Source organism: Saccopteryx leptura, chromosome 4, assembly GCF_036850995.1.
Source record: "Saccopteryx leptura isolate mSacLep1 chromosome 4, mSacLep1_pri_phased_curated, whole genome shotgun sequence".
Taxonomy (NCBI): Eukaryota; Metazoa; Chordata; class Mammalia; order Chiroptera; family Emballonuridae; genus Saccopteryx; species Saccopteryx leptura.
In genome coordinates, this window is record NC_089506.1 from 196,674,151 (window position 1) to 196,692,151 (window position 18,001).

Sequence of the window (18,001 nt, forward strand, 5' to 3'; positions counted from 1 at the left end):
CCTCAGAATCCCATAGGTCATCTCTTCAGTTATATGTAAAATAATGTGTCCCTGAACCATAAGAGTGAGGCCAGTTGTCACCCATGTATAGTGGGCCCCAGACTTTAAAATGATATTGACTAAGTAGAAGACAAGCTGTTGTTCATAAGAAGTTATACAATGATGTATATGAATAATATTAATAGGCCAATTATTATTAGAAATAACATTTATGCAATGCATATAATTATATATAACATCTCATTAGGTCCTAAAAGCCATAGGCTACTACCAAATGCTTATGCATTATTTTTTTTTGTCCCCTTATACTTTTCAATGCCCTCTAATACCCATATCTCAGGAGCCCTGACATGCAGAAGGGCAGAGGTAGTGAACCACACTCTCTTTTGCCAAACTTGTAAAGAAATACCTTTCCCTCCGTCTCTCTCCCCGGGAGTCTTAGTCACAACCACTAAACAAATGAGGAAACCACTGGACACTTAGACATGGTGACTGGCATGGCCAAGACCCAGCATCCGAGCCAAAACGGGGGCCCAGGTTGCCTGGCAGCTAAGGGTTAACAGTGCCGGCGGGTCCCCTGGCATGGTGTCCGGCACACAACATTCAGAATGCTCTCTCTGACCTTAGGCAGGTTTCCCTCCGTCATGGGCCAGCCCTGGAGAGCGGGCAGGGTTCTCCCGCACCATTCCACGGGCACTGTGCTTGTGCATGGTCCATTCCCTCCCATGCCATCTCCTTTGGTCTCCAGCACTCATGGGGAATAAATGAAAACCGAAACAGGCATGGGCTGCCTAACCTTCTTGCTAGAATAATTGTTCTAAGAAATTTAACTAACATACAGAAAAACCGAGCCAACGTGTAGTAGATGATTTCTCGAAGCTGCACATTCTTCGGGCCACCCCAACCCCATTTACTTGGTTATCCTTCTGATTCATGGTGAGTGAAGAAGCAGAGGGGGCCCACAGCCTGGCTTCTATACCAGCCTCCTTACCAACTCTGGGATGATGGCAAAGATGGTAGCTATAGCAGCCAAAATATCAATGTAGATAACTCATGGAGGGCCTACTGTGTGCTAAGCATGTGCTGAGACTGACTTACGTAGTTCCAGCTGAGTAGTTCTCAAAGTGTGGCTCCCCATGGACGCTCCTGGGTCTTGTTAGAAAACAGAAACACTCAGGTCCTACCCTAGACCTTCTGAAAATGAAACTGTGGAGGAGGGGCCAGCAATCTGTTTCAACACCTCCACGATCACGGATGTGCCCCTCAGTTTGAGAACCGTAGCCCTAGCGTATAGACCTATTTTTTCCATCTTGGGCACGGCTTCCTCAAGGCTCCCTGGGCTGCTCTGAAATCTCTGTTCATGTGTCCTAAACCTTTGTAGAGGGAAAATAATTACTAAGACCAGCTACTCAATGTTGAGCATATGCATGATGCCAGGGGTAATTCTAGACATGTCTGTATATGAGCTTGTTTAATGCTCACCACCACCTTATGAGGCCCGCCTTCTGTGGATGAGGACACTGAGGCACACGTTGATTGGCTGAGCTGCACAGGGTCGCCCAAGTGGTAAAGACACACACGGGGTTCTGAACCCGCGGCAGCCAGGCTCCAGTCTGCACTCCGACCACATGCTCTGTATGCCTCCTTGGAGGTTTCTGCCACCTCCCCTCCTACCTTCCATTTTTTTCTCTTTCCCAAACATGTACCTCTCTGGATTAGTCTGCTATGGCCACATTAACAAAATGCCACAGACTGGCTGTGTTAAGAGAAATGTATTTTCTAGAGTTCAGGAGGCTGGAAGTCCAACCAAGGTCATGGTGTCGGCAGGGTTTCCCCTACAGCCTCTCTTCATGGTTTGCAGGTGGCTGCCTTCTCACTTCGCTGTGTCCTCCTGGGGTCTCCCCTCTCTGTGCATCTTCACTGTATCCTCCTGGGGTCTCCCCTCTCTGTGCATCTTCACGGTGTCCTCCTGGGGTCTCCCCTCTCTGTGCATCTTCACTGTGTCCTCCTGGGGTCCCCCTCTCTGTGCATCTTCACTGTGTCCTCCTGGGGTCTCCCCTCTCTGTGCATCTTCACTGTGTCCTCCTGGGGTCCCCCTCTCTGTGCATCTTCACTGTGTCCTCCTGGGGTCTCCCTCTCTGTGCATCTTCACGGTGTCCTCCTGGGGTCTCCCTCTCTGTGCATCTTCACTGTGTCCTCCTGGGGTCTCCCCTCTCTGTGCATCTTCGCTGTGTCCTCCTGGGGTCTCCCTCTCTGTGCATCTTCACTGTGTCCTCCTGGGGTCTCCCTCTCTGTGCCTTTCCCCAGGCAGCTCCGTGTGTGTCCAAAATCTCCTTTTTTAAAAAAAAAAAAAATTTATTTTTCAGTGACAGTTGACACACAATATTGTATTAGTTTCAAGTGTGTCGCATAGTGGCTAGACATTTATACAATTTTTGAAGTGATCCTCTGGTAAGTCCAGTACCCACCTGGCACCATACATAGTTATTACAGTATTATTGACTATATTCCCTATGCTGTCCTTTGCATTCCCAAGACTGTTTTGTAACTACTAATTAGTACTTCTTAATCCCTTCACCTTTTCCAACTCCCTCCATCTGCCAACTTTCAGTTTGTTCTCTGTATCCACGAGTCTGTTTCTATTTTGTTTGTTCGTTTTTCAGATTCCATATACATATAAGTAAAATCATATGGTGTTTGTCTTTATCTAACTTATTTCACTTAGCCTAATAACTTCTAGGTCCATTCATGTTGTTGGAATGGAAATGGTAAGATTCAATTGTTTTTTATGGTTGAGTAATATCCCATTATATTATATATATGCATGGCAACGTTTTTATTCAATCGTCTATCAATGAACACATGGTTGCTTCCGTATATGAAATGTCCATGTTTGTCTTTTGTTATAGCCTTTGTTTTGTCTGGTGCAAGTATTGCTATTCTAGTTTCTTTTTTTTAAATTTCATTTGTGTGAAATATCTTTTTCCATTCCTTTACTCTCAATCTGTGTATTTTTAGATCTGAAGCGGGTCTCCTGTAGGCAGCATATGTATGGGTTTTGTTTTCTTTTCCATTAAGTCACCCTGTATCTTTTGATTGGAGCATTGAATCTATTTACATGTAAAGTGATGATTGGTAGGTATGTGGTTATTGCCATTTTATTATTTATATCTTTTATTGTTTTCTTCTTCTTAAAGAAGCTCCTTTAACATTTTTTTTTTTTTTTTTTTTTTTTTTTTCTGAAGCTGGAAATGGGGAGGCAGTCAGACAGACTCCCGCATGCACCCGACCGGGATCCGCCCGGCATGCCCACCAGGTGGCGATGCTCTGCCCATCTGGGGCATTGCTCTGTTGCAACCAGAGCCATTCTAGTGCCTGAGGCAGAGGCCACAGAGCCATCCTTAGCGCCCGGGCCAACTTTGCTCCAGTGGAGCCTTGGCTGCAGGAGGGGAAGAGAGAGACAGAGAGGAAGGAGTAGAGAAGCAGGTGGGTGCTTCTCCTGTGTGCCCTGGCCAGGAATCGAACATGGGACTCCTGTATGCCAGGCCGACGCTCTACCACTGAGCCAACTGGCCAGGGCCTAACATTTCTTATAATACTGGTTGGCTGGCGATGAACGCCTTTAGTTTTTTCTTGTCTGGGAAGCTCTTTATCTGTCCTTCTATCCTAATTATAGCCTTGCTGGGTAATCTTGATTGTAGGTTCTTGCTTTTCATTACTTGAAATGCCACTCCCTTCTGGCCTGCAAAGTTTCTATTGAGAAATCAGTTGAGAGCCTTACAGGGGCTCTCTGGTAGGTAACTTACTGTCTTTCTCTTGATGAATTTAAGATTCTCTCTTTGTCTTCAACCTTTTCTGTTTTAATTATGATGTGTCTTAGTGTGGGCCTCGTTGGGTTCATCTTGTTTGGACCTCTGTGCTTCCTGGATGTGTATGTCTTGTTTCCTTTGCTGGGCAAGGGAAATTTTCCATAATTGTTTCTTCAGATAGCTTCTCAAACCCTTGCTCTTTCTCTTCTCCTACTGGTACCCCTATGATGCAAATGTTGTTACCCCTAACGTTATCCTGGAGACCCCTTAAACTATCCTCATTTTTTAATTTTTAAAACATTTCTTGCTTTTCCAATTGGGAATTTTTTTAGCCACCTTGTTTTTAAATCACTGATTTGATCCTCTGCTTCATCCAACCTAATGTTTATTTCTTTTAGCGTGTTCTTTATTTCAGTTATTATATTATTCATTTCTGACTGGTTATTTTTTATGGTTTCTGTGTCTTCTTTTTCTTTTTTTTTTAAATGCTTGCTATCTGCTTCTTAAAGTTCTAACATCTTTGAGCATCGAGTGTTTTAAATTTTGTATTTGGTAGAGGTTTGGGCTGGTTGGGGGTTGCATGGGGCAGGAATCACCAGAGTGGGGTGACAGCAGTGTTAGTGATGTTAAGAGAGACTCAGATTTAGGCCCCGTCTGCTCCTGCTGGCTGTGTAGGGGGAGAGCCCAGCAAAGGAGCAAAGGCACCTGCCACCACTGGAGAGAGCTGCCTCTCTAACCCTCGCCGTGAAGCCAAACAATTCAGTTTTTCCCTGCATGTCCCTGGTGCTTTATGCTCTGCTGTCTCTTCACTGGAGCTTGGGAAGAGTCTATATGATTGGGCCCTCTAAGTGAATGCCTGGGACTCCAGCAGCCCTTTGTCTCACGAGACAGAGTCCCCATTGATTTTCACAGCTAGCTATTGTTGGAGCTCCTCTTCTCAGCTTTGGTGCTCCATGCTGGGGAGCCCCATGTGGGCCTGGGACCCCTCACTCTTTAGAGGGACCTCCACAGCTCAGATAGTCTTCCTGATTCTTAACTGCCACACGTGGGTGTGAGACCAGCCCGTTTCCTGTCTCTGCCCCTCCTACCAGTCTCAACATGGCTTCTTCTTCATGTCATTAGTTTGGAGAGTTCTGTTCAGCTAGTCTTCGGGTGGTTCTCAAGGGTACTTGTTCTATAATTCAATTGTAATTTTGATATGGTTGTGGGAGGAGACAAGCACAGTGTTTATTTACTCTGACATCTTGACTCACTGTTGCCCCAAATTACCTCGTCTTAATTAGGACTCCAGTCAGATTGGATTAGTGTCCACCCTAACCAACTCATTAATCGAATCACCTCTTTAAGAGCTCTACCTCCAAATAGGGTCACATTCGGAGGTCCTGGGGCTCTAACACATGAATTTGGGAAGCACATAATGCTGCCCATAACACTCCCATTCCCCAACCATCATGCCTGTGGCTGACAGGAGCTCTTTCATGTCTCTGTACCTTTGGGGACTCTCTCGCTCCCATCTATCTAAACACCCCATCTTCTGGATTTCTTTCTGGGTCACATGGCTGCACCATTCCCAGGGACAACAACCATGACCTAGCACGGTCAGCCTCTATGTGTGCTGCAAATATATGGCTTTAATTTGCGAAAAATTGCCCTGAATAACTAGAATCCAAAAGGTCTGCACAGTATCTATAAACACAACCTTCCCGGCTTTCATTAATGCACACTTGGAAGTAACAATGTTCTTCAAGTCTTGTCTGTGGACTGCTTGCCCGTGAGTCACCTGTGCTCCTGGAACCCATGAGTGTTGTGTCCTGTAGCATCAGACTGACTCTCTGAGGGCAGATCCTTGGAGCGTGCATTTCTAAGCTTCCCCTTTCTCTCAGCCCCTCCTGGCCTCCTGCATCTGGTGATCCTTAGTACTTAAAGGTATCAACTTTTAAGTCTGTGGAGTTGTACACATTTCGCCTGTGTTTCTGCTCTTCCATTACTAGGTGTGTGGCCTTGGGTCAGGTTAACGTCCTCGAGACTGTTTCTTAATTGGCAAAGTGGAATTAATCCAGGTAATTAATGGAATTAACCTAGCAACTTCCTCGGGTTGCTGTAAGGATTAAATTAGATCATGTATCAAAAGCACTTCACACCCCCTGCTTGTTACAGGAGAAGGGTGCAGTCTCTGTTAACATTACTTCTCCCACGTGGGTAGCATTTTCATTACTGGACAAAGATGTCTTTTACCTCCTAAGACCAAAGCACCAACCCTGTTAACGTGGCGTCTGGTGCGTGGCTATGTGTCTGGACAGCCTAGGACACATAACTGTAAAACCCACTGTATGTGCTGATGGAAATGCCGTGGAGCACTTGATAAACAGGACGGCGGGACAGTGGGAGGACAGGAGTGCTGGCAGGGGGAGCACGATGGGCCACCAAGAAAAGAAACCTCCAAGGACATCTGCCAGCCTGCAGCAGTAGGGAACTTGAAGCCAGGCCTCCAGCCTATCCAGGTGTGCACGGTGGTGTCTGGAAGAACATTGCTGTCCTGGGCTTCTGTGTCACAGATGTCTTCTGACTCACACTGACTGAGTTGCCCTTTCCACTAAAATTACTAACATGCAAACCTCTCCACCCTCCCTGAACTTCCGGAAGATCTGTCGCCATCACAGTGGGTTGGACACACGTTTGAAATGACACATTATGGACCTTCCTCTGTTTTGTCATTTGCAGAGGAGCTGAAGGCCCCTTTGGAGGAGTACGTCCACAAACGCTACCCGGGGCTGGTGAAGGTGGTACGCAACCAAAAAAGAGAGGGCCTGATCCGAGCGCGCATCGAGGGCTGGAAGGCGGCCACCGGCCAGGTCACTGGCTTTTTTGATGCTCACGTGGAGTTTACCGCTGGCTGGTAGGTCACAAGCCGAGGGGCACTCAGGACCTGCAATGTGGTCAGGAGGGATCAGAGTCTGGGAGGTGGGGGCAGTTTGCCTGTTCCTCTGGGGCCACTGGAAGAATGGAGAGGGGGTGATTGGAAAAGAAGATGAGACCATAGTCTGGGATATGGCTAAGAAGCTGGGAGAAACTTGTCTGTTGTCTACTCAGTCCATCATCGTCACCGTCATGTGTCCCTCATGATTCCTCATTCTAGGGCAGACACTGTGTCTCAGCTTGCACTGTTATCCTGCAGCGGTAATCTCCAACCCCCTGACTGATAACAACATGGGTTTCTGTCCTGTCCGTGTGGCAGGTCAGCTGTGGGCTGTCTGTGGCTCTGTTCCACGTGTCCCCTGTGTTCCCTCCTATCCATTTTTTGTGGCTCAGACAAAGGAACCACAGCTGAACCTTGCACAAGGCTATGAAAGTTTCTGCTCTGTTGGGACATTGTCGCTTCTGCTCACATCCCACTGGTCAGAGTAAGGCCTCTGTCCAAGCTGAACTCCGATTGGGGTTGAAGGAGAGAGTACACCCCTCGGCAGGGAGACACTATAGCCCACACGGTAATAGGCAGGATGTCCCCTGAAAGGGGAGTGAATTGCAGGGAATGGCAGCGCGTTCTACCACAGACTGGAGACCAAACTCCTCACTTCAGAAGCATTATTTGAACAGGTTCTTCTGTCCCCATGCTCAGTAACTTTGACCACACAGAGACGGACTGAGCTGGATGCTTCTAAATGCATGGGACCAGACCACCTGGGTGGGGGAAAGGTGGTGGGGCTTTAGAGTTAGCAAACCAGCTGTGCCAGCCGCTGGCTCTGTGGCCTGGGACAAGCCACTTAACCTCCCTGGAACTCTGTTTCCTTATTTGTAAAACGGTGACTGCACTATCTATTTAACGGGATTGTTGTGAGATTTAAATGAGCCAGCACATGGGACATGTTTAGAATGGTGCCTAACTGATAGAGAATAAGTAATCAATAAATATAAACTATTATTTTCTCAGTAGGAAAAATGTGTGTTCAAAGATTAGCAAAGGCAGTGGGTTAGTCAGAGTGACCTGAGTAAGGTGGAGAAGATGGTCTCAGAGTTGAGAGGGAAGAGAGAGTGTTCTTATGTGGGGGAAATTAAGGAAGGCTTCTTGGAAGAGGTGGCACATGATCTAATAAGCCTCAGTGGGTGGCCAGTAGTAAAAGGGCATTTCTGGGGGAGAGCAGCAGAAGTGAAGACTCGGAGGGGCCAAAGCACTGACACATGTTTCAAAGCCGTGGAAAGCCCGTCCCTTCGGCTTCGGCCTGGATGGTGTGTGCAGAAGGATTGGAGGCAGTAAATGGTCCAGCGTGTATTTTATTGCTCATTTTAAATAGAAAGATGAGGTGAGCCAACAGGTAATTCAATACCTGCAAATGAAAAGAGATGGGATGTAGGCCGAGCATTCTCATTATTCTTCCAAATAATGCAGAGGAATGGGACTTTCACTTGACTCTTTTCCAGAGCCTGTGCTCTAAGCTAAGCGAGAAGATTAATGTCCTGGCTTGAGAGCCATCTTCCCCTTCCTGAATGTGGGGAATGATCCCTTCCTACATCAGCTGTGGAGACGCGCGCTGGCAGGGAGTCTTACCATCTGCTTTTCCTTCGGCCAGCAGGGCTACACCTAGAACCCTGAGCCAGGTTCCTGCCTATCTTCCCAGGAAGCCCCGAGCAAGCAGCAGGCTGGCTGGGAGGCAGGATTCTGCAGGCGTTTGCATTTAATTCATCCGGCGGCCATTGCTAACCGATTCAATTAGATCCCTTTTAAGAAATCAATTAAGTAATCAATTAAAACAACTGAAATAGTCACACACACAAAGAAGCTAGTGCAGTGCTTATTAAAACCAGGCCATCAAGGGCAGAAGTGACCTATTTGGGGAAAGGGAATTCAGCTTCCACATAAAATACAAGAGGCATCCACCGGGGCCCTGAGGGGAAACGGAAAAAAAAGCTGTGTACAGCTGTAATGTGATGCAAATCATAGAGTCAGACAGCCTTGCTCTGGGGGTGTGAAAGGCAGGCCAGGCACTTTCTCACCTCTCGCTCCAGGCCTGTCCTGCAGGCGTCAGCATGGTCGCATCCTCCATGGGTGTGGACCTGAGCTGCATCGCACAGCGCCTGCTGAAAACTGCAACGATCCAGCCGGGGCAGGCCACCCAGGAGCCTCGGTTTCCATCTGTGTTCCAGCCTGCCATCCCCTTTCTTCAGCTCTGTTGCTTTTGTTCATTTCCTGTGGTTCTGGCGTGGGGGTGGGGGGTTCTGTGCCCATTGAGGTGTGGGCTGCCTCAGGAAAGAGGTTTTATTTCCACTTCTCTGTGTTTCAGGGCCGAGCCGGTCCTGTCCCGCATCCAGGAGAACCGGAAGCGGGTGATCCTTCCGTCCATCGACAACATCAAACAGGACACCTTTGAGGTGCAGCGGTACGAGAACTCGGCGCACGGGTACAGCTGGGAGCTGTGGTGCATGTACATCAGCCCCCCGAAAGACTGGTGGGATGCCGGAGACCCTTCTCTCCCCATCAGGTCAGTGGCAGGCATGCTCTGGGGGCCACTGGAGGCCCACGTCCCAGAAGTCAAAGGAGCCGAGGGAGGGAGGCTGAGAGGAAGCCCCGTGGAAGGAGCAGCGGTATCTCATGGGCTGATTTAGGTTTGGATGTCTGACCCTCACAGCCTGTTGCTCCTTCAGCTGCAGTTTTCGAGGGCCGCTTATCAAACAGAAATACTGAGCGATTGAATTGATAGTGATGCTTCCTCCTTGACCAGGGGAAGGCTGACCCCTGACCTTGATAAATCAGGGAAGGAGAGTGTGACGGAGGTGTCAGCAGCAGAGGGAAAGAGGTGACGACAGTGCAGTGCTGCGGGATGCCCAGAGACACGGCTGTCCCCACGTATGTCAGGCACGAAAGGGAAATTTTAGCTTGTATTTTATGAGTTATGGTAACATTAACGATGATGAATATGCATTTCAAACGGATGGAAGAAAATAGAGTTGTGATCATGAGTCATTAATTTGCATGCATTCTCTGATGCACAAAATAGAATCACATACCAATGGTCTCTTTTTAATGTGTCATCACTTACAAAAAGCTTAATTTGTTAATAGTCGATGGAGATATTTAATTGTAGGAAGGAATATTTATGGCCCTTCCGATGTTAATGAGCAGACATAATACGATTCGTAAACATTAGGACATGGTGGTTTCCCCTCCTTCCTATGGTCCCAATATTTTACTAGTAATGATTTTATTCTGATAAAGCATAGAGTGAGAACCCTTTTTCAATCCAAATGGCATTAACTTGGACTAGTCTTTACCTACAGAGCCTTCTCAGTAGACAACATCATCATGTAGGAGATTTTGTATGAAGGGAATTTATACTGCTCACAAAAATTAGGGGATATTTCAAAATGAATAGCAAGCGATAAAATATTCCCCTAATATTTCTGAGCAGAATACTTCCTTTCTGTTTTACTTTTTCCCTCCTTCCTCCTGTATATCTTCTGCTTGCTAAACAGCTATTTCCTAAGGCTGTCTGTTTTCCCCTATTCTTCTTTTTCTACCCAGAGCTTCAATTACAGAGAATGGGCAGGTGCCACTAAAGGGGGCAGGGCCGAGTGTAAGGCATGCGGATGGGGACTGAAGAACACATGTCCCCAAGGAGATAGCTGCTGCCCGTCCACGCAATGGTGCCGGGGGACAGAGGGCCAGTGTTGTCAAGTCCCCAGACTTTTAAGAAATGACACAAATACAGATCATTTCATAAACTTTCCTGAATTCTAAATGTTGGCAATAAATCCCTCTTCTTCGAACGACATGTTTCTAGGCTACATTTGACCACTCGGGTCCCCAGAATTTGGTCTTTGGTCTACATGGTACCGTCTCCCTTGGGGACCTCTGTCTGTCTCACGTTAGCCTTACTCCGTGCTTCTCACACTGGGGCTTTGGCACCTGTGGTATGTGGCATTATTGTGGGGCTGAGAGGGATTTGGGGAAAATGAGACTCAGAGCCATAGGAGAAACATGACTGGACCTCCTGGAGCTTGGGTAGAGGCCTGAGCCCCCCACCCTAACCCCTCCTGCCTCCATTGCATGTTAGAGCCCTCTGTCTGTGGCGGAGATTGTTCAGTAGAAAACTTTGAGAAGCATTGGCCCAGCAGTCACTTCAGTGCAGAGAAGGCTCTCAAATCTATGACTCCAAAATGGCATCATCTCCAGTGTCACATCAAAATGCTACCATTAGACCAGTTAGTTGAGCTTAAATTTTTATGAGTCAAGGACCTCTCTGATAATCTAATGAAAGCCAGAGATGATATTACTGCTGAACATATATAAGCGGACAAAATTTTGCAAATGATTGTATGACATCGATAGGTGCCTGGATGCCAACCTCCCAATGATCCACAGGGCTTATATACAGAATGACTGCTAGACATTTCTACTTTGCCAGCTGAAGGGCCTTTCTTCACCATATTTTGTCACTCACCAGTCTCCATGCTTTATGAAACCAGGACTGTGGTTATTTCCGTTGTCTCCCAGGACCTAATGAGTTCTTGGCACTGGGCAGGCATTCCAAAATCAGTGATTGGATGAGTGAATGGATGAGTGACCTGTGAGGTTGAGAATAGAGGTCATGGTGAGTGAACCGTGAGAAAAGAGGATAAGATTGTCCAGAGGTACATTAGAGAAGGAGAGAGAAAAACCCAATATTCTGGGAATAAGGAAGCCTTTACAAAGGAGACCGACAAGTTATGAATGCTCAGAAATGTATGAGGACAACAGAGCAGAGATGTCACCAAGGTTCAATAACAGGAAGACTACAAACATCCTGTGGTGTAAGGGATTAGCTCGCCCCAACCTCAGTGAAACAGTCTCGCTGAAGTGTGTGGGTCTGAAGCTAGGTGGCTGGTGGGGGGAGAAATGAACTGAACATGAAGAAGTGAGGCAGGTGAGTGTGGGTTTTACTTCTGAGATGTTTGGGGGAGACTTGGAGAGGGAGAGGGGCAGAGATTGTGGATCGGGTGACAGGCCAGAGGGGGCATGTGTTTTCAGAATGGGAGACACTGAGCAAGCCCCACTAGCACAACTGAGCCCATGGAACTCAGGGTTTATGTGTATAAAACGCCAGGTGCTTTGCTTTCCTCTTGTTGCATTTAACTTGTGAAGTGTGATGAGTCCTTTCCTTCCCCTCTAAAAATGCCAGCAGATCCTGTGATGTTTCGCATTACTGTTGGGTAATGAAAGTCCTAGGGTCCCTCTAAGTCACAAATCAGACTCACTCTATTACTGAAATTGTCCTCCTCTCCCTCAGCTGTGTTCTACTAGTCTCTGACCCTTTGCGGTGTGGGAGGGGCTGGAGCCCTTATTCTTTTTCTGTCTCACTCACCTTTCTCTCAGGAGGTACAGTGTCTGACGCCCCCATTGCCTCCACCTCCCCCTGGGGCCAAGCAGGGGTGGGCAGGGCAGAGAAAGGATTCTTGTTTGATTGACACTGACTTAGGAGGGTTTTGTGCTCTCCGGGGCAGCAGGTGGGGAAAGCTGGTTTCCCCGTGGGGCACAGAAGGTTCTTTGGTGGCTCAGTGTGGGCTGCGGGGGGGTTGAGACCTCCATGCCTGCTCACGCCAGCGGGGACTCTCCCTCAGCTGGCCTCGCCAATGTCCCCTCCACCTCTGCCTTTGTGTACATGCATCCTCTTGCTGCTAGGATCTCTGCACTCCACAAGCCACTCTGCCTTTTTTTTCCTAATTCATTTACACATATATTTAAAACATTTTTTTTTCAACTTTATTGAGGTATGGTTGACGAGTTAAAATTGTATATATTGAAGGTATACAACGTGAAGTTTTGGTATGCATACACACTATGAAATGATTATCATAATCAAGTTAATTAACACATCCATCACCTCACAGTTAACCTTTTTTATGCTGACCATACTTACAGTCTACTCTTTTAGCAGATTTCAGGTGTACAGTGCGTTATTATTAACTATAGTCACCATGCTCTATTTTTAGTCTCCAGAGCTTATACTCACCTTATAAGTTGAAGTTTGTGCGACCAGCATCACTCCTTTGCCCTCCCCCCCTTAAGCCCCTGGCAACCCCTACTCTGCTCTTCTTCTATGAGTTCAACATTTGTAGATTCCACTTATATAAGTTAGATTGTGCAGTATGTGTCTTTCTGTGTCTGGCTTATTTCACTCAGCATAATGTTCTCCAAGTCTATCCATATTGTCGTAAATGGCAGCGTTTCCTTCTTCTTAAGGGCTGAGTAGTATTCCAGTGTGTACCTAGAGCACGGTTTGTTATCCATTCTTCCATTGACAGACACTTTGGGTGTTTTATATATTTGTACGCCACCATCTTGAACATCCTTTTTTTGTTTTGTTTTGTTGATAATTTTAGAAAAATGTGGTAAAATAAACATAACAAATTTTATCATTCTAAACCATTTTAAAATGTAGAATTCAGTGGCATTAGGTATGTTTGTAGTGCTGTGCAATCATCACCACTGTCGAGTTCCAGAGTTTTCCATCACCCCGGAGGGCCCGTACCCATTAAGCAGTCATTCTCTATTCCTCCCTCCCTCCCTCCAGCCCCCTGACAGGCGCCAGTCTGCTTTCTGTCTGTATGGTTTATCTATGCTGGGCAATTCATACAAGTGGAGATATACAATTATGGGGGGTTTTGTGTCTTGCTTCTTTTACTGCATAAAGTTTATGAGGTTTATCCATGTTCACACATGTAGTATTTATTAGTATTTCATTCCTTTTTGTAAGTGGGATTTTATAGTGACTACTTAGAGTGGCCACGGGTCAGCATCCCTTCTGGGTTCCTTACCTGGTGTCCATGATTTATACACCTTTGCTCTGCATGGACGGGAAGAGGTGACTTCCACACCCAGGGCTCTCCCTGCTCCACAGGCCACTTTCCCTCTGCTGAGATGACTCAGGCACCAGGGAGGGAGTTTCTCCACTGCCAGGACCACTGGACACCAGGCTTAGGGTTAGAGGGTAAGACTGCCTCCTCTTTGGAGGTATCAGGGTACAGATCACTCTAGGGAAACTTCAGACACGCTCCTCATTAGTCAGCTAACTGTTGTTTGGTTATCTGCTTTGAACTTTTTTTGCACAGTCTCTTTGAATATAGCACCTCTTGCCTGAACGTCCTCAGCCCAAATGAGAACATGAAATTAACACAGTACCTATAGCAGAGGGCCTGGAACAAGGAGAGGGAAGGTCTGAGGCCATGGAAGGAGGGGGCTGATTGGAAAAGAAGGAAGGACCCCGAAGAGGGAGGAGTGGGTGGGGTCAGGAACGTGACCAGCAGTTTGGTCTTGAAGAACAGAGAGAGAGCTCCTGCTGTCTGACCCACATTCTCCTGTGAATTAGGAGGAGAAAACCACTGCTAAGAGTGAGGGGTAGGCCTTGGCTAGGGGGCCACGGAACAGTGAGTGATAGCTAGAGTAACTGGCGAGAGGAATGAGAATGGATGAGCCGGCCAAGAACACAAAACCTAATTGATGGCTGTTACGAGGGCCCAGGAATATAAATGCAATAAATCCCCTCCAAGGATTTCTTGACAACAACTACTCTGAATTCAGTTGTGCTTTGATACAAATTTGAACTTATTATTCATAACATTATGTATGTATAGAGAGGGGTGGGCCAAAGTAGGTTACTAATAATAAATAGTGCGATAATTAAATAAATAAATAATACAAGAATAAACTGTTTTTGCATACTCACAACTGTAAACCTACTTTTGCCCGTCCCTGTATGTGAAAAATGGCTAAGATAAGCGTGAGCAGGATACTATATTTAGCCTAAAGGCACCTTGGTTGGGCACCCCACGATTGATGGAAGCCTGGCTCAGCTCAGCAGGCTCCGGAGGTCTGCGGCTCACAGTGTGGTACTCACTGATCTTTACCGTGCTTTCCAGCTGTAAAATCCTGTGACTTTCACCACGGGAGGGAGGGGCCGATGGTGTCATCGGAGATGGGACACTTCACAACACATGGCTCTTGGTGCTCTGGCTGGAAGCTGAGTCAGGCATCTCCTGTGAGGTGGCAGTCGTGTCCGCCTGCTCTGTGTTAGGTGGCCCTGCAATTAGTGACATTACTCATTAATAACCAATTTAAGCTGATGGCTCACAATTAGCAATCCATAATTCAACATATAATTTGATAATAAATTATAAGGTACAGAAGCCATTAGAGCCTGTGAGACCATCTCAGCTGAGAAGGCAGCCTTGGATATGCCTGGTTGCTGGGACCTCAGATTCTGTGCACAGGTGTGTATAAGAGGAGCAGGTTATTTTTACCTCCGAGGAGGACTATGACTAGCTTACACAGAGGAAATTAACTGAAGCATCAGATTTTCTTAGACTTTGTAACAGAGACAGCTTTCCTGTGCATTATTAGCACATATATTTCAGGAGCCAATTATATGCTCAGCCTGTGGCAAAAACTTCCAGGGAGACAGTATTAGTAAATGACATGTTCCTCCAGAAGGAGTTCAGAGACTGGGTGGAGGCACAGGGCCACGTGCACCTAAGTCACTCACACTGCAGCTCAGGTGAGAGTGGATTCGTAGGGAAGAGGGAACGTCAAAATGCAATGGGAGAGAAGAGCTCATAAAACCCAGAACTAACGCTGGAGTCTTCCGTGTGCCAGCATTGTTCTTATGCTTTACACAATCCAAATCCGTTGACACCTCCTCCTGGTCCTATTAAATAAGTATTATTATTCTCATTTCCCAGGCGGGCTGCTGAGGCACCAGGGAAGTACTTGATCCAAGTCCATCCGCTGGCCGAGTGAGTGGTGAAGCCGGGATTCGGGTCTAGTTGGTCCGGAGTCTGCTCTCTTACCCTCGGTGCTGTCTCCCCTGGAAAAGGGTGACTTGCGGGGTTGTGAGCTGAAGGGGATTGGCACTGACCGACAGGGAATGTGGTAGGTAGCACAAGGAGAGGTGTAGTAGTAAAACCAAGGATGTGTGGGGTCCCCAAGATCATCCTTGGGTTTGGTGATTTAATAGAAGACCTCAAAAAACTCAGGAAATCTATCACGCTCGTGGTTATCACTTATTACAGCGAAGGGATAGAGATTAGATTCATCAAGAGAAGAAGATCATAGGAAAGAGTCCAGGTGAAACTGGGCATGAGCTTGTAGTTGTTCTTTCCACGTAGAGTTGCGTGGACCATGCTTCGTTCTCTCGGCAACGATGTGAACAACACGTGTGAGGTGTTGCCAGCCAGGGGAGCTCTCCTGAGCCTTGGTGTCTAGGGCTTTGACTGGGGATCAGTCATCTAGGAATTGAGACCCATATAACTAACCTTGGCTACTCAGTCTCCAGCACCAACACCACCCCGGAGGTAGGACTAATAGAGCACAGCCGAGGGCCTTGGAGACACTCTGACCAGGCGGGATATCCCAAGGGCTGTGCCAAGAGCCAGTTCTTTCTCTGCAATGCGCAGGATTTGGGCAACCCAAATCCACTGAGTTAACCCTTTGCTGCACAATGAGGACGGGGTGTTTTGGGCCTGGTGAGGACACTGAAGATAGAGAATATACATTAAAAAATAGAGGGGGAAAAATTATAGGAAAGCGGAAGACTGAGTAGATGGGAATATGAGGTCATTTCAGAGAGCGCTAAGAGCCGAAAAGAGGAGTGCGGACTCTATCCCGTGGCCCAGCGAGGTGGACCGAAGTGGATGAAAGGCTCATTGGGAGACACACAGAGCTGAGCAGCAGTTGGCGAGGGCTAGGGGGAGGGGTGGGGAGAAGAGTGCCTGCTGATGGGTATGAGGTTTTTTCGGGAGAGTGATGAAAATGTTCTAAAATTGATTTTGGTGACGATTGCACAACTCTGAACATAGTAAAAACTATTGAATTGTATACTTTAAATAGATGAAATGGAATGGGATGTGAATTCTGTCTTCGGAGCTGATGGCCATCAGCAGCAGATGGCAGGTGGCCAGTCTTGCAACACGATGAAGACAGTGTAATTCTTGGCTCAGAGTCTTGTGCGGTCCGCCTTTCGTGGGAAGTTACAGGGCGGCACAGAGTACAGCAGGCAGTTGAATTGGGGTCAGATGTCCGAACAGCAGAATTTGTCATGGTAGAGTCACAAGCAGGGACTGAGAAACCAAGGAGCAGCCTGCACAGAAACCGAGCATTGCACAGAGCTGGACCAACCCTGTTGGTCCTGTTGACGAACAGTCAATATGATGCTGGCCAATTGGAGCATGTTTGTGGGTAAGGACAAGCTGAAGACTGCAGTGGTTAGTGCCTCATTTTGGGTCTTGTAAGGGAGAGTCTGGGGAAAGGAATCTAGCTCAGGGGCCAGGTGAAGCTTGTCACAATTCAGGAAGAGAAAAACCATAGTGGAAAACCTAGACATTCTCTGCCTTCTTTTCCTGCCTTCCAGGAATGACATGTTCAAGTTTGCCACCCACAGGGTCCGTGTCATTAGGCAGGTCACTTGCCATCTGTGTAAATGAGCTTTTAATTTTCTTATCCATAAAACCTACCGGGCGTTTTAAAGATGTATGTATTGTTCCAGTAGCGGAAAATCTCCATAACAAAGCTTTTGGTCCCTCAGATGAAAAGCAAGCACTAATTGTAGAGTCTCTGAAGTTATGGGCATGAGGTGTGGGAGAAAATCAAAAGGATTAGTAATAGAGTTCTGCTACAGAAGGAAAAATAAAAGTAAAAATTAAAAAAAAACCCCACAAAACTCTACTTGCTTTCTTCAGGGGAAAATCCTGGAACCCAGGTAATAGAAGGCCACACTGTGGGTCTCCTGTCACTCTGGGGGAGGCACCATTATAAAATCGGGTCGGGAACAGGGGTTGGCTCTGTGGTTCTTCCTCTGATCCCTTCCTTGCTTCAAGAGCATGTATCGATCCCTGTTGTTTGAATCTCTGCTCTAAGCAGAATGGAGGATACTCCCTTTGTGTTGCAGTCCTCTTCCAGCTTGTCCCATGTTTACACACGTTTGAGACCCTGTACTAGGACTCAGTGAAGGAAAATGCCAGCTGGAGAGGCAGGCAATGAGAGGCAGCCCTTCTGTAAGATTGCCGAATGGGAGGCACCGCTATTTCTTCAATACATTTGCTGCTCGGTCAGTCAGTAGGAAAGAATGCCCTAGTATCGTTCACAGTTGTCAGGACCATGAAGGAGCATCGTCCTCAACTTTGTCGCCTCCTGGGAAAGCAGCAGGTACGGCTCACATAGAGACACAGGA

The 18,001-nt window shown here is 47.1% G+C and overlaps 1 protein-coding gene across 2 annotated transcripts in view; it reads left to right on the forward strand.

The window, feature by feature from the left end:
* GALNT17 (polypeptide N-acetylgalactosaminyltransferase 17) overlaps nucleotides 1-18,001 on the forward strand; it is a 458,160-nt gene that overhangs the window by 235,499 nt on the left and 204,660 nt on the right. Inside the window, exons 4-5 of one of the 2 annotated variants that reach the window (XM_066382456.1) lie at nucleotides 6,531-6,705; nucleotides 9,086-9,283. In XM_066382456.1, coding sequence (XP_066238553.1) covers nucleotides 6,531-6,705; nucleotides 9,086-9,283 — 373 coding nt within the window. Of the gene's footprint in view, nucleotides 1-6,530; nucleotides 6,706-9,085; nucleotides 9,284-11,518; nucleotides 11,705-18,001 lie in introns of those variants that run through there. The other variant, XM_066382457.1, reaches the window with a different exon arrangement.